Genomic DNA, 16,705 nt, shown 5'->3' with positions numbered 1-16,705 from the left:
CAGCTGACCGGAGTGTCTGGGCTTCTCTTGGAGCCAAGCATCTCCAGCATCCTTAGCATGATTGGAGTGCCTGTGAAATGACACACCAGTAAATCCATAAAGATTTTTTTTTCTGTCACAGTGGAAAATGAACCCACCCAGAGCAGCTAGAAGAAGTAAGCTCATGCTTTTACAGCTAATACAGCTCAGGACAAATTCCAAACCAAGCAGTCTAACTTGAGTATAGTTTTAGTCATTGAACGGCTTCTCATGGTTACCTAGAACGCTCGCTTCTTGACTGTCTCATCTCCCTAGTGGTAGGAGGCCCTGAGCAGAGTGGGGTCTCCTGTTAAGATCTAGTCTTCCAAGCGGGCTAGGCTCAGACAAGAAGCGGGTACAGAGAGCTTATAGCAAGACCAAGGGGTCAGATGAGAAGATTGTAGGTCAAGTACTGGTAAGTGGTTTGGCTTGGCTCAAGTCATCACTGTGGCGATGATCTTAGAGAAGAGCTTGAATGTGGAGTTAAAGCTTTGGATAAAGAAGACTTGCCCTACAAGCACTGCATGGAACAAAAATAAAATATACAATCACATATTTATACATACATATACTTTATATATGTATGTGTAAGTTAGCATTAGAAGTGATTATAAACCAGTGCATGATAATGAAGCCTTGTACTAATGCTTTGGTGGAAGTGAGTGGTCCTAGGGGAACTGTGAGTTCTGTTATTAGCAGACACTAGGACAGCGATGTTGAGACTTGTCCCATTCTGTCTCCCAGGAAGCTGTCATGGCCCTCGCCCAGGTCTCAGTACTACCATGCAGTGGCCAGGAGCGGGTCTGAGGACCACTGCTGGGAAGCCACATCCCTTGTCCTTGGGAGAAGCAAGGGACAGCCAATACCCTGGCTCCACTCCTGCTTCCAGCTGTCTTCTTCCTGTGTCGGCTTTTATTTCTGCCTTGCACCAGTCCCATGGTCTGGGTTGAGTTGATGACCATTTACCAGCCCCTGGAGCTCCTGTGGACCTCTATGTATTCCCCCAGGAGGTGCCTTCTCTGAGAAGAGAGAAATGATTGCTGCACATTTTACACTAGGAATTTACGTCTTCCCATTGACTGACCTTGGGAGGGGTTTTGTGGATTCCAGTTGGTAAATGGTCTTCTTAGGTCTCTGCACTTCCTCTGCCCCTGCTCCCTCTGGTTGACATTCTTCAGTCACAACAGGTGGACAGCAGGTGCAAGGGGCGCCTGCTTCCTTTTGCGCCCCGGGAGCAGTGTGTCATGGCTCTTTCCTTCTTTGGCTTATTCATGCTCTCACCCACTGCCTGCCCTCGCCAGAGTTCTCCATGTGGAGGACTTGGGATCACAGATGGAATGAATGGGCAGATCTTCATGGAGTTGCAGACTAAGCCCACAAGAGGCGCTCTGGAGCACAGCAGGTCTGTAGGGGCTCCAGTGGCTACCATGGCCTCTACCGGCCCAGCTCACCCTGGGGTCACCCCAGCACGAGTGCTTCGCTCAGCCACTCTGCCCTGGCAGAGCTGTACTGTGCTCTGCGGCTCTCCCAGCTCCTGGCCTCGCCCAGCCAACCCCCACAGCCTGGGAGGATGCCTGAAAGGGGGAAGGAGGTCAGCACAGCTCATGGTCACGCCCAGCTGACCTCCCTTACAGCTGAAATTTGTTCACCACAGATACATCTCTGCCAGAAGGTGTATGCGCACATGATAGGAAAAACTCACTTCTTGTGCCTTTGGTAAACTTGTTCATTCTTATATTTTATAGTCTTTATATTTTTGGGTTTAGGTGAATATGTTTATTCTTTTTTTATTTTTATTTTTGATGATGTTTACATAGTTGACCAGGGTAGAAAAGATCAAGGGTTAGGGGAAAGTGGGTGATACCATTGTTTCAAAATTCTCTTTTTTCTGTATCTAGAAGAAGAAGGGAGATAGGGGAGAAGCCACACCCAGCCACCCCACCGCCCCAATATCAACCCAGGGTCCCAATGTGGAGCATGTTCCAAGGGTTTTGCTTAAGTGGTTTCGATAGTTCTGAAATGCTGTCAATTTCACCCATCCAAGGATGAGGAAATCCTTCCAGTGTCCCTTGGCTGACATAGTCAACCTTAGAGTCTCATTAACCCAGATTTTTGCTGTCATCGCTTGGTTGGGGTGGTTATCTAATTTGTTCTGCCTCCTTCCTCTGCTGTGGTACCCGATGTCCTCTACAGGCCTCAGTGGGCTACCATTCACTACATCTTTCCTACTGAGGAGGCCCAGTCCTGACACATGCACTCTATAGTCAGACCACCTACCCTGGACATGAGCCCTCATGTTCCTGTACACCCCCACCTGTGCCATCCCCCAGGCCCCCTACAACTTCACACACCAAGTCCCAACAAGCACACTGATGGGTGGTCAGTAGTTTTTACCCAGCACCATTGGCGCCCTAGGCCACCCGACCTGTGCCCTTCTGGAACCCCCCAACCCCAGGGCTCATGGCTCCAGCACCCACCGTGCAGATGGGCCAAAGGACCAAAGCAAGCTACCCAGATCCCGCCAGACCCCCACCCTGGGGCTCATGGACCTGGCACCCTATACACACATATCTTTGGGAAAAAAAAATAGAATAGGCTAGGCAACTATGCTGGCACACTGGTGTGATTAACAGATTTGTCATTAACTGACCCAGGATGCCCAACAGCTATTAACTGCTTTTCTCCCAACAGTGTAACACTTGCCTAGGTACAGTACAACCTAGGCCATTGCCGACAACTGGGGTGTTTATTCTTATATTGTCCTATATGTCAATATTGTGCTATAGTCAAATTTTTAAAGGTTTTTTTACTTTTTATTTATTTGAAATATTTGCAGAGGGAGAATGAGATCTTCCATCACTTGGTCGCTTTCCAGATGGCCATCACGGCAGGGCTGGGCCAGGCCAAAACCAGGGTCAGCATGAGGAGAGGGACCAAACACTTGTTTTCTAGTCATTAGCAAGAAGCTGAAAAGGAAGTAGAGTAGCTGGGACATGAACCGGTACCATACGGAATGCCAACTTTAGCAAGTGGTGGCTTAGCCCACTCCGGTCTTTGGTGTTTTTGTTTGAACAGTGATGGACACATTTTGGGATAGCAAAGATCCCTCTTCTCCTCTCTATTAAGCCAGCCCTACCCCACCTCCCACCAGTGAATGTCAAAGTTCTGCTGTGACAGGAGAATCAGGAACTTCAAGATGTTCTCTTCACAGAGAAGAGGAATAACACCCACCAAAACCAAAGGCAAATGGGAAGAACATCCCAGTACAATGACAACAGAAGACTAAACCAATGAACAACCCATTCCTAAAATGACAGGACGAAAGTACCACCCATACATATTAACCCTGAATGTAAATGGCTTAAGCTAAATCAAGTGTCATAGATTAGTAGACTAAATTAAAAAACAAAACCCATCTATTTATTGTCTAAAAGACACACTTCACCAACAGAAATCAGCGGAAACTATATCGCATGGGTTTTGTTGTTTTCTGTTTTATCTCTTCAAAACACTTCTGATTAAATCATTCAGTGACTCGTAGATCATATAGTAGCATCATTTTCTTCAAGAAGGTTCTTGATTTTCATTTCTTCAGCTACACGTTAGTCATTTAGTAGCATGTTATTTAACTTCATGGTGTTGATAATTTCTTTTTTCTCCTCGATGTCGATTTTGTTTTGTGGCTTTTCATTTAAGAGGATGTATAGTAGCTGTGTAATGGAGACTGTCATATCTAGTAACATGTCATTTAACTTCATGGCACAGTAAATGTCTATTTTTCTTTCTGTTGTTGATTTTGTACTATGACTTTTCATTTGAGGGGATGTACAGTAGCTGTGAAATGGAGACTAACATCCAGATGTGAGGATACAATGTAGTATGCATTTCTACTTCCAGACAAAGATGGACTTACAATGAACCTGTTCACTATATCTTGACAATGGGATTCTGGACTCTCTGCCATTGTCCATGCCCGCAATGATGGACATATGAGTGTGTATGAAGAACTATATTTTAGTAATGATATAGAGGAACTAGGAGGGGGGAGGGAATTGGGGAGGGGATAAGGGAAATGCCAGGAGCCTATACAATTGTATCATAAAATGATAATAATAAAATGTAAAAAAAAAAGTTCTGCTGTGACAGCCAAAGGAATTAAATTTATTCAAGATTTATCCCAAGTTGCCAAAAATCTTGGGAGATCACCTCAGATTGTCAAGTTAGCAGGGCATGGAGAGGGAGGTGTTAGGCTCAGGAACAAGGCAGGGCAAAGAACTGGACCAGCTGCACGGTGGCCCCTGGCCAGAGCCACAGTGAATCCCGTTCTCTGTGTGCTGATGGGGTCAGATTCCTGTGCAGTTCTAGCTGGCTTTCTGCGAGCCAGTTTCTAGAATTTTCAAGCAAGTATTACCTGTTAAATTAAGCAATCTGAGAAGAAGAAAGGATTTCTGGTGTTTTCACCGTAAAGAAGTGGTGATTCAGGAGATATGTAAGTTTATTCTGATTGGACAACACACAAAATGTCTACATTTATCAACATATGCACAGTTTTATGTGTCAATTTAAAACATTATGCATCTATATAAAAAGAGTTGACTTAGCACAGTTTCTACTCATGTTTTGGAGTGCCGTTAAAATCTCTATGGTGTATACGTACAATTTCCCATACAAAACATTCTGTTGAAAGAACAGGTTAAACCAGTACAAACCACATCATGTATGGTGTGCCATTAACAAAATTAGCTGGCAGAGCCAACACTTGGGTCTCGATGAGTGAGAACTGTTACAACAGTGCATCAGACAGCAATTCACATGCCTGTATTCATCTCCTGCTTTCACATTATTCTTATAAAGGTATCTGGGGCCCAAATCCCCCATTTTTTCTGGTGACAGCCCATTTTTAATGGGTTTTTGTTTACAGTGGGTTGCTCTAAGCCAGCGCTTGTGCCACACTGGAGTACAGGTGTGTCCTCCATGTGTTGATTCCATCACATCCCTCCTCCGGCCCCAGAACCTGCACCTGTGCTCCCGCACGATGTTGGGGCACTTTGAGGACCCTTGGGTGCATCTCTGATGACTCCACGTGTTCCATATGTGTTCCAGTTGAATTTGTCATTATAGTTGTGCAATTTGATCAGATATACAGTGAAGAAATGTGGAAGGTTAAAGCAAAGAGCTTGAGAAACATAGAAGTTTAAATTCTATTTGTCCTCATTCTTAACCTGAACTAAAATATTTTAATAGCTAACTACATACCCCAGTGATAGCCATTACAATGGCAGTAAACTTCAAACAGCATGTTTGAGAGTTAAATCCACTCTTATCCTGCCTTGCCTGTGTTTCCTCCAGGAAAGCATCCCATGGTAGCTTGTTTTGTTTTGTTTACCCATTGGATTATCTTTTCTCCTTGGAGCGACCTGAGGACCAGGCCTGCCCAGTGTAATATGCATGGACACGGTTGATTGTGAGCTCCTCTGCCCAGCCCCACCAGCCACTGCAAGCTCTTGGTCATCCTTGTCTTAGAGAAAGAGAACATCTGGAAAGTGCAGCTTATGTCTTTCTGGCATCTCACCACTTTCTAACCTAACAAAATGTTAGGAATGATTTTGTAAACCCTTTGAAATTTACAAACCCTTCATGAGACCATTGTGGATTCTTGGTCATTGCTTGTTGGATGACTGGAAACCCTGGAAAATGCCTCTCTCTAGGGCAGCCATCTGAGTGCTGGGTGCACTCAAACGTAGGCATTCAAGTATAGCTGTTAAGATGCCCTTGGGGCGCCCACATCAGGATGCCTGGTTTTCAGTCCCAACTTGATTCCTGGTTCTGATTTCCTACTAATGCACCCTGGGCATCAACAAGTAATAACTCAAGTAGTTAAGTTTGTACCTCCCACATGGAAGACCTGGACTGAATCCTGGCTCCTGACTTCCACCTGACCCAGTCCCAGTTACTGTAGGCATTCGGAGAGTAAAATCAGTAAGCAGGAAATTCTCATCTCTCTCGCTCTCCCCTCTCTCAGATAAAAATTTTAAAGAGGTGTAACTCAGACTACATTCACTCAACAAACATTTATCAAGAGCCAACCATACAGGTACCAGGTGCCTGGTTACTGCTGGTTAGTGCTGGGCACCCTAAGACCCAGTGGCAGAACTGCCCCAAGAGGCTGGTAAACTGAAGTGAAATCTTGGTGCTGAAGGTGAGAGCAGAGATGCAGTTCACTCGAGAGTAACTACTCTCTGCAGAGGCTCAGCTGGGTATGTACCTGGACAGGGGGACAGGATGTTGGGAGGTGATAGGAAGTGTTCTGCAGAAATCTATATGTGTGTTCTGTGTCTGTTTAAACCCTGTGCCCCTGACAGCACACTGCAGAGACCCAGGGCGTCTCACGGGTATGCCTTCTTTTATAGGATATCAACGAGTGTATCCTTGAGAACTACCCAGAATGCTCCAACCCCAGGTTATTTTACATCATTCCATACTTCTGTGGACAGCATCCCAGGTGCAGGTAAGGGCTAACCAGGCTTGGGCATGCTAATGTACGAGCAAGAGCAAGAATTCCTCTACTCAGGGAATCTTGATATCCCTAGTTTTCCACCCTTTCAAAATTCAGTTCCTTCGGACTTTGAATGTCCTACACCTGATGAAATCAGGGTCTGTGACATCCTTAGGAGATTCTGTACCTGGAACAGCAACCACATCCTTGTTACTAGAGTTGTCACAGCTCAGCCCACAGGACAGTGAAGAGCAGGGGCAGGTATCCAGCCTACTCCTCCACTGTGGTTGGGCTCAGCTTGGCACACCTGCCAGCCTTAGCTCAGTGTGTGACCTTCTTCACAAAGTAGCTTGCTCAGGAGTTCAGGACCCTAGACTCTTGGTCTGCCACTTCCTGCATGTCCATCCCTGGGGAACACACACTGGGAGCCCCTTGGTAAGCACAGTCTGAGTTAGACAAAGGTGCCCCAAACAGCTGCAGTTGGAGTCACCTGTGTTAGACCAATGTCAGCATCCAGAGAAGAAACAGGAGCAGCCATGGATCACTGTCTGCACAGTGGGAAGCAAAGCCTGCTGCAGAAGGGCCCTGTCCCTGAAGGAGGCATCGCCCAGGGGAAATGCTGTCCTGGGAGAGAGCAGCTGCATAAATGGCGGCACCTGCTGGCCGCTGCTTTGCTGCGCCCTGAGGTCACTTGATGCTCAGGCATTCTGTGTTTAGCCCCATGTTGTTTCCCTGACCCTAACACGGGTGCTTGCTTGGGACCTGCATTCTGGGCCCGGGAGGATCACTTCTCTATTTTTGCCACAAACGTCCTGAATTCAGGCAGCCTCCCTCTGCCCATTTCTGCCCCCACCCCCGTCACTCACACTTCACCCTTGGCCCATGATAAGCGCCTTCTGGATCCCAAGTTCAGTGCTTCGGATACTGGAAATATTTGGGGTCAGATGTGTCTTGCTGATCACAGTGAAGACACTATACCTAGAAACTTGATCCTTATTCCCTGAAGGAGTTCTCAGATGCTGTAATCCCCACCCTCGGGGAGTGCACTTGCAACTGCCTCTTGGGGCAGTTCTGCCACTGGGTCTCCTATCTTGGAACCCACAAAGTGATTTTCAGATGTCTTCCAGAATGTCACAGCATGCAGCCTTGGTGACAATCCCTTGAGTAAGGTCAAGGGTTTTCATACCATTTTCCAAAAGAAGAACCTCGACTTAGCCGAAATCCCCCAGATGGTAAAAGGCAGCCTAGCCTGGAGCCTTGCTCCCGGGTTTATTGTTTCTTTGTTTTGTTTTGGTTTTGTCTTTCCTTGTTGTTTACTTGCATTTTCATTTAGAGACCTGTTGGCCCAAGGATCTGGCCAACTGGGAGATGAGGCTGTTTTCCTTCAACAATTCAAATAAATAAACAGGACAGGGAAATAGAGATTTGTCTTTAAACTTTTGAAATAATCAGCTGGCTTGACCAGAGCTAGTCTCAAGACACCAGTGTGTGCAGTTGCAGTGAGTTGGGTATTTCAGACCTTCTCACCTTGTTTTAACGGGGTGGTTTGGTTCTCATCTTCAGGAGCCATTCTCTAAGCAACTTGAATCCACAACTTAGGACGTAACCACCTCTGACTATGTTCACCTCACAATAAGTAACTGGTCAGAGCTCACTAAGTTCAAGACTGGGTTTTCTGTGTACTGAGGGTGACCTGAGCTCGAGGGAACAGGAATGGCTCTGGGCAAGGCTGCACTTGAACTTGTCCCTGAGAAACTCAAACTTGGACTTGCACAGTTGGGCTGGGAGGGCAGAGGGAGACTCTTGGTCCACATTGCTTGCTGTTGCCACATCTGCATTTCAAAAGTGAATCACGAGTTTGAACCACTCTCTCTCTGCCCCAAAGGGAGCCTGGCGAGTGGGCCCTTGAACGTGCCAAGCTGAACGTGAACGAGAACTTCCTGCTCGTGGGGATTCTCGAAGAGCTCGAAGACGTGCTGCTTTTACTGGAAAGATTTTTACCTCATTACTTCAAGGGCGTGCTCAGCATCTACAAAGACCCAGGTAACTGTGTCTGGCGTGAGCGCCTCTCCTCCAGGGCAGGTGTGTCTGGGGCTGGCTCCCCTTGAAACACACCCAGGAAAGATAAGAGCCAGGTGATGTTTTCTGTTCATGGCGGCCAGCTCCCCTGGCTTGGAGAGAAAGGTGAGAGTCCCCAGGGGTGAAGGCCAACACCTTGAACTTCAAGCCCAACACAGACTCACCAGTTCTGAAGGTGGACACCTCCATGTCCTTCCCCCCACCACCAGGAGACTGAAATTGGCACGCCCCCCTGCCCTCTTCATCTTGAGGGTGTTACTAGGGTGACTGAATGCATCCGTACGTGGGTCCCCAGGATCCCTTGACAAGGGAAACATGCCTGGTGTGCAAGAGCCACCCACATTATCTGATCTGGCCCAGCTGGCATTTGACAAAAGCAACCTTGTCTGGAAACTAGCAATACAATAGGGTGGAGCTGGAAATTGAAAATCCGATTAAGATTTTATTCTGAGGAGCAAACAGAAGCAAGAAATAGAATGTGGCAAAGCAATATGTCCATGATAGCATGCTGCACATAGTTACTCTCAGAAATCCACCATTTATTCTTTCTCGTGTTATTTTATCTCCAGAGAAAACCAATATCGTTGGTCTCTTTTCTGTTTCCTTTTAGTATACCACTGCCATCACAGGCTTCGCATACTTATTAACCCATCTGAGAGTTGGTCTGTGAGAGCATCCAGCTTTGTAGAAATGAGGAGTTGGGGACAGGCATTGGCACAGTGCTGAAAATGTCACCTGGGGTGCCTGCATCCCACATCAGAATGCTTGGGTTCAAGTCCCAACTCTCCTCCCAGAGCTGCCTGCTAACACACACTCTGCGAGGCGGCAGGTGGTTAAGCAGCCGTGTGGGTGGGAGGCCTGGCTGAATTTCCTGGCTCTGGGCTCAGCATCGGCTGCTACAGGCATTTGGACAGTGAGCTAGCCCACAGGAGAGCTCCCCCACCCCTAGTGGAAACAAATAAAGTAAATTTAAAAATCAATGTTACAAACTAAAAATAAGGGACCAACAAAAGACTCTGAAGCACAGCCAGCTAAGCTGTGCTTAGAGGAACCTGGATGTGGTTTCAGCAGTGACCCTGCACCATTCAATGCCCCGGAGGAGCAGTTTGTAGGTCGCTGCTGCCTGAATCCTCCACCTCTCCTTCAGAGATCCAAGTTGACTTCCCCAACTGCAGGATGTGCATGAAAGCTCAGGGCGGCCTCTGCAGGTGTGGGTCCAGGGCAAGAAGTGCGGGAAAGTTCAGGGCAGCCTCTGCAGGTGTGGATCCAGGGCAGGAAGTGTGGTTGGAATAGCTCAGAGCACAATGAACCTGACAGAGCAGGTTTTGAAACTAGAACCTCCTGTGCCCTTTCGAGGCCAGGCAGCCGAGTCTGCAGAGCTGATACCTGACGACTCTGGGCAGCCTGGCCTGGCCGGGTGTGTGTTAAGTCTGTCAGACAGGCAGTTCTGGCCTGTGGTGAAGCAGAGGTCTTGCCTTCCACTAGACTCCTGTGACAGGAAGAGGTAACATTGTTCTTTGCTGGCTTTCCCCTTTGGCTTTATCCTGGTGTGTGTGTGTGTGTGTGTGTGTGTGTGTGTGTGTGTGTGTGTGTATGTGTACGTGCAATGAAGAGCTGTTTGAATCCTGGGGGTTACATTGTCATCACAGAAAAGGAACAGACTCCAAGCAGCTCATTGAGCCCACATCACATCAGTACCAACCTGGGGATTGGAAACTGGTGACGGTGTCACCGGCAGTGGCCCACTGGAAGGCGAGAGCACCGTAGGATGTGGCGGCATCGCCCTCGGGCAAAGGAGACTCTAACATCCTGAGGGACCCAGTGACAATCCATTCTTGTAGGTGGCCGGCTTGAAGAGCCGCAGACCCCGCAGCGGTCCCTTACTTGGCTGTTTGCCCTCTGAACAGCACAAATGTGAGAGTGCACTGGCTTCAGGCCGCCATAGCTGGAAACCTCTGTTCCCGTCTTCCTGGGAGAAAGGCAGTCCTGCTGGACGAGCTCAAAAATAGAGTGACGGGTCGCCCAGTCCAATGGGGTTTCGCTGATCCTACCCTGGAATGACAGTCATTCTTTTATGTCCTGCCTGCCTCTTCCAATAGCTCACCATTTAGAAGCTTCAGTAGCCTTCCTACACCAGGGTGTGGCTGTCTGTCCTCCATTCATTCCTCCTGAGAAGATAGGCTGACATGAAATCAACTTGTCTCTTTTCAAAGGTAATTGAGAAACTTTCCTGGTAACATTCGCATTCCGTAGAGACCTGGTTTTTCGGAGTACATAAGATGAAAGAAAACATGTTTGGGTTGGTAGATAACCAAGAGTATACTCCGACATTTCTTATCAGCCATGGGGCTGCTACTGCTGATATTGGGGGCAGGTGGTTTGAAGGCAGAGCCCAGAAAGCTGTGTGTATCCCTGAGGAGGAGTTTGAATTCCAACTTGAAGAACCAAGGCTCAAAGAGACCCCACTGAGTAAGAGCAAGCTTACCTGTTCTTCACTGATTCGTCTTAGCACACTGTCTCATTACTTAGCACCTTTTAAAAACAGAAGCCATCTGGAGCCAGCTCTGACAAGTCGGAAGGACAAAAATGTGGAAGGACTTGGAGTCGCCTGTCGCAGAGCTGTGCGCCTTGATATGTTTATGGATACGTTTTCCTCCCTCTCTGTTAAAATCTACCAGGCTGTGAGCTATCCGAATTTTTCAGTTGTAATATTTACGAGCTCAAATGATGGTGGTGGTTAAGAAGCCTGCATAAATCACCAAATTAATGCAAGTCAAAGGAAGGTGAATGTTTGTGACTTGAACAGTCTTGTGGACATCCCTCATCCTGTCTACCCTCTACTTGGCCAATAACCAAACTGTTCTAGTTCAATAGCACCACCCAGTGTCCGGACAGGGAACTGTGTGAGCCTTCTTTCCTTGCGTCCAGTTCTTTGGCCTTGCACTTTAAAGACTTGCTGTTACTAGTATTGTATTAATATCCATTATGTTCAGTTTTTTTGCCATCACACATCTAAACACCAGAGCTATAGTGGGAAATTGATTAGACCTTTGTGAGCTACGTTGAGAATCTAGTTGCCAGCTATCACAAAGAGAAAATGTGTAACAACTTTCAAATGACTTAACATGCTAACTACATATGTAAATTCATTTGTACACAGAGTGCTTTGTTTTTCAGAGAGATTTTTTTTTTATAAATGATGATAGATAAATGTTGGTTTCGTTTGGTGTAGGCTGTGCCTGACTACCAATCAGCCTTCCCAGCTGGAGACCAACATGGTAGTCCAGGCATGGTAGAAGCAGTGTATCCTCTGAACTCCTTTGCCTTGCAGAGTGCAGAACTGATACCTTGGCTAGGAAAGAACAGCAGGTGGGTGGCAGAGATCACCCAAGTAGCACGCTGCTGGGAAAGGCCCTTTTATCCATCCAGCACTGGGTTCCAACAAAGGCTTTTCAGCAGGAGCTTGGCCTCATGGTGGTGGAGAGTCGTTTGGCCAAGAAAGGGCACCTCCCTCCTCTTCCTCTTTTCACTGCTGTGGTTCAGCCCACCAGATCAGGAGTAAAGGCAGGGTTAGGTGGGTGGTCTTTTGTTCTGAGTTGTTTTGACCCTAAAGCGTCACAGACAAGATGGTAAGGCCACTTGCCCCAGCTGTAGAGAAGGGGCAGAGCTATGGGGGAGGGAAGACAGTCCTGGACAGTCTTGGTGTCCTCAAGGACTCTAAGGTGCCTGTCACCCCCACCCCCAGCAAGAACCCTTTTCCCGACAACTGCTTCAGCTCCTGCGCTGCCCCTCGACGTGTCTAGCCCTTCCTCAGGGTGCGTGCGCCCCTGACAGGGAGCAGGTGGACCCTGATCCCAGCACTGCGGACTCCGCATGTCAAAGCTGCCCATCTCCTCACTAACTGGATAACCAGAGGCAAGGAGTAGCCTCGCTGGCCCTGTCTCCCCAGCTGCGTATGATGCCATCCTCCTACTCCCAAACCCAGCCGAGTTCTCAACCCAGCCTTAATGTTTGGACTATGGTCAAAGAGCAACTCTTACCCTGGCCCCAGAGTCTGAGCAGCCAGGGCTCCAGGAGGTATGCAGGTGGGAGGGAGGCAGGCAGGGACGGAGGGACACAGAGGGTTGGATTTATGTCGTCAGGAACAGCCGCTCTTGCGTTCTTGGGGTCTTGTGCTTTTAAGAAAGAATAGTGCTGCTTTACTGACTTGGAGGCTGGAAACGCTTACGCAGGGTGCTAAGTTGACTGGGCATATCGCTGCTGTCACTTGAGTGGAAATCACACCTAACCCAAGTCACTGCGAGTTTTATGAAGTCATCTGTTTTCAGGCTGGAATCCTTATCAGATGTATCATGATGGAAAGACTTTAAATGGAGCTCACCTTGAATCCTGGTTGGGCCCAGTTGCCCTTGACTGGCACTGCATTTGGCAGAATGTCTGTGTGATTCCATAGGTATCTGATGGGTACTCAAAGATGAAAATGACGTTTTATTTTAAGAAAAACCCCAGAGATTCAGTTGTTGAAATACACTTCGGCATTTCCAATATAAGTAAATAAATCTTCTTTTTAAAAAAGAAGATGAAAAGAAATACACTGTTTACCATAAGCACAGTTGGATACAACTGCAGTGCTGTTGCTGCAGTAATATCCTCCATCCAGCAGGTGGCGACATCTCTCCATTTTCCTGAGGCAGTGGCTCTACTTTCCTAATGAAAGTTTGCATCTGGAGACGGGAATTTACACAATGTTTGGACCTGGATGTACAATCGTGTCCCATTTGGGGGCCTAAAAATGAGATGTTGAGTGTCACAAGGAGTCCAAGTTCTGTTGATTGTGGTGGTCCAAACTGCATGTTTCGTTAGAAGTGCTGTAGGGGATAGGGGGTGCAAAGCAGACGTCCATAGCCGAGTGAGTTCATGTGAGTTAACACACACAGATCCGTACACGGCTAACTCGGCTTTGACACGTGCACAAAGCCTGGGTTAAACCTGTGCTGTCTCTCACGTTTCATTCCCATGTTTTATTTTCTGTTTTCTACAACTCTCAAAACTACTCTAAAACTCAGAAAGAATGAGTTGTGGTCAGGAGGAATTCAATTGTCTGTCCACAGAAAACAGTGAAGTGATTTATCCAACGCACTCCCTAAAACTAGGACTGCACTTTACTGCTGGCTCAGCGGCCACCGATATTCTCCATAAGGAGAACTTCCTCAAACAAGACTTATTCTAAGTCCAGATATTAATAACGGACATGCAGTTGCATTTGTGTGTGTGTGAGAGTGTGTGTGTGTGAGAGTGTGTGTGTGTGAGAGTGGGGGGGGATGCATCCACCCATGTTAGACAGCTAGACTCACTACGCAGCCATCGCTGCTGGGCAGAGAGGCTAGAATCACAGCCCAGCGGTGCTCCTAAGGGGTGACTGTTTCACAACATACAAAGCACTTGCACATGGCTGATCTCATTTGATTCTTGCCGGAATCCTCTCGATCTAGCAAAGCAGACATTCCTTTTCTCACTTTCTAAGCGAGGACGCCGACATTCAAAGAAGCCGCACAACTTGGTCACGGTTACCAAATCCTAAACTGGTAGCACCTGTGACCCCCGGGCGACAGAAGGGACATCCCTCCAAGCCTTTATCTCCGGAGCTGCCATACGTGTGTGACCCTCTGGAACCTTTACACGTCACCAAGAATCTAGAGGCCGGGCTGGGCGGGGCGTGAGCATTCAGAGCGCAGCAGAGCTGAAGCTAAAAGGTCAAGCGAAGCCTTCTAGGTGATGTCTGCGCACAGGTGGCCTTCACGCTGGGAAGCGCAAGTTGCAGAGTCATCAGTGCACAGCTCAGGTCGTCACCTCCAAGATGGAGCTGTTGGACAGCACCTGTTGGGAGGAAGGAGGAGCTGGGGGGCGGGGCGCATGGCTTTAGACTTTCAAAGAGCAGCTTCCAGAACTGTGACAGCTGTTTTAACTGCAACTCCTGGGCAGATGATTAAGAATGAATGCGTCATGAAAGCTCCTCTTTAAATGAATTCCTGAACACCTGGGGGAGTTTAGCGAGCAGTGTCTGTAACCACAGGCTTTGCTCAGCTTCCAGAAACCTCACCTTCTCACGAGGATGGAGCCTCTGATGAGTGTCATTAAAATTTATAGGAGCTTAAGTTGCAGCATATAATATATGCTTTTGCCCCGTTTCAGCTTTTACTGTTTGTTTTATTGGAAAATAATAATTGCCTTGAATTGTACTAGCTTTAAACCCACTTGGTACTTCTAAATTTTCTGTGGACTAGGGAGTCCTCCCTTATCCAAGAGAAAGCATCTTTAATTTTATTATTTACATTAAACGTGGGGAAGAAGAACTTGATACACAGACATCAGTTTTCAAGTCAGAACTTTAAAAAAAATATATTTCTCTTCTGTGTAAAACTGTCTCAGACATGACCTTGAGATAGGAGAAAATTTGTAACAAACCTTCAGCACCCGTTAGATTGCCCCCACTCCAGCCTGGGGAACGGAGGTATAAAGATGAAGAAGACCATGTGTACCTGGCCATGGGTGCGCCACTGGCACCTGAGGCCGGCTTCCAGGTGTCAGTGCCGGCTGCCTGCAGATGTGGACCACGGGAAACAGCAGGTGGCGGCTCAAGTGGGCGGATCCCTGCCACCCACGTGTCTGGAGTGAGCCAGCAGGTGCAGGCTCTCTAAAGCTCAAGAATAATAACAGTCATTAAAAGATGGCAGAAAGAGTAGCTGGAAAATCATTGCAGTAGGGCCCCAGGGATGTTGGATGTAGTGGAGCATTTGTGCCTGGCCTTGAAGGAGGAACAGAACTTTGCCAGATGGCCAACAGAGAGGGACAAAGCCGGCAGGCGTGTGACTGTGGAGGCCTGGAGCGGGAGGCTTCACTCAATGCGCAGGGACACCTGCCTGCTGGGTGTCTGAAGTGGTCATTCCTGATACCTCCCGGGTGACAACCTTCTCACTCTCTACTCCCCGCCCCTGGGATCCCAGCACCCAGGAGACCCAGAACAGCCATGGCTCCTACATGCCTAGTACTGTCTGCCGAGCGATGTGGGTGTGGATGGAGGCGGGGTCTCCTGCCTGATCTCGGATTCCCCCCACTTGTCAATCACCGCCACCCAGGGAGCATCCAATATGGCTTCTTCAGGCTCCACCTCCCACCCCGAGGGCCCACTTTCTGCTGGCTCCCAGTCGTGCCATCTGTAGGAGAACCCAGGGCCCTGCTTAATGTCTGCACGAGTTTCACACCAGAGCCAGCTTTGGGGATGGCGGGGAGGGTTGTAGGTGTTCTCGCTTATCATCCACTTTTCAAAAGAAAGGCTAGGCAGTAAGACTGCCTTGTGCTGCAGGTCCCAGTATTCTACTTTAGAATTGAATCACTGATTATTTGAGCGGTTGCTGGTTGCCCTGACTGTAACGGGCTTGGAACTGAGTAAGAATACAACCAGGGGGGTGGAATGAGTCACCACAGATTTTAAGTTTGGGATTTTTCCTCTAACTCCACAAAACAAAAATGGTTCTGAAACTTGGCTAAAGCTCAGAGCCCAGACCCCTTAGGTGGGTCTCTCTGCCAAAGACCTTGAAGCCTTCTGACGGCTGTCAAGGCCCATGTCCCCAGGGATGGATGCGGTGCTGTGGGAAGAGCACTGGACAGCAGATTCCAGCCCTCATGTCCTTGACTCATAGCCTGGCCTTGAGGACATTGTTTCCTTATAAAATGGACCCCCCGCTGGGTGAGGTGCAAGATTCACCCATTTTGCGTGACTCAACATGTTACAAGGGAAACTTCTATTTTTGTCCGGCTCAATCTTTTTCAAATCAAAATAGCATTTCTTGGTCCATATTTTTTTTTAGATGGCTCAGACATTTTCATCCACATACGATGTCCTAGCTTTTCGCAGCTTGCAGGTGGTAAAAGTATACAGCAAGCACCTAGGAACACACGTAGATCAATACTATGGGGGCGTTTTCGTGGTTTCTGGTTAAGCACATTCATCTCATTACCAAGCCCATGAAGACATCCAGCATGGTTCCCAGCTGATGAGAAAGGGGGAGTTTTGCATGCTGAGTGGGAGTTTTTCTGCGACTTGAAATCTCA

At 47.9% G+C, this 16,705-nt stretch overlaps 1 protein-coding gene across 1 annotated transcript in view; it reads left to right on the top strand.

Moving 5' to 3' along the window:
* Positions 1–16,705, top strand: part of UST (uronyl 2-sulfotransferase) — a 297,060-nt gene that overhangs the window by 234,531 nt on the left and 45,824 nt on the right. The window contains exons 6-7 of the mRNA XM_058666312.1: positions 6,429–6,526; positions 8,400–8,557. Of these exons, the coding sequence (XP_058522295.1) occupies positions 6,429–6,526; positions 8,400–8,557 (256 nt within the window). The remainder of the gene's footprint in view (positions 1–6,428; positions 6,527–8,399; positions 8,558–16,705) is intronic.

This window comes from Ochotona princeps, chromosome 1, assembly GCF_030435755.1.
Source record: "Ochotona princeps isolate mOchPri1 chromosome 1, mOchPri1.hap1, whole genome shotgun sequence".
NCBI lineage: Eukaryota > Metazoa > Chordata > Mammalia > Lagomorpha > Ochotonidae > Ochotona > Ochotona princeps.
Note: the sequence above shows the minus strand (reverse complement) of the source record. Positions and strands in the feature narration are given on the sequence as shown.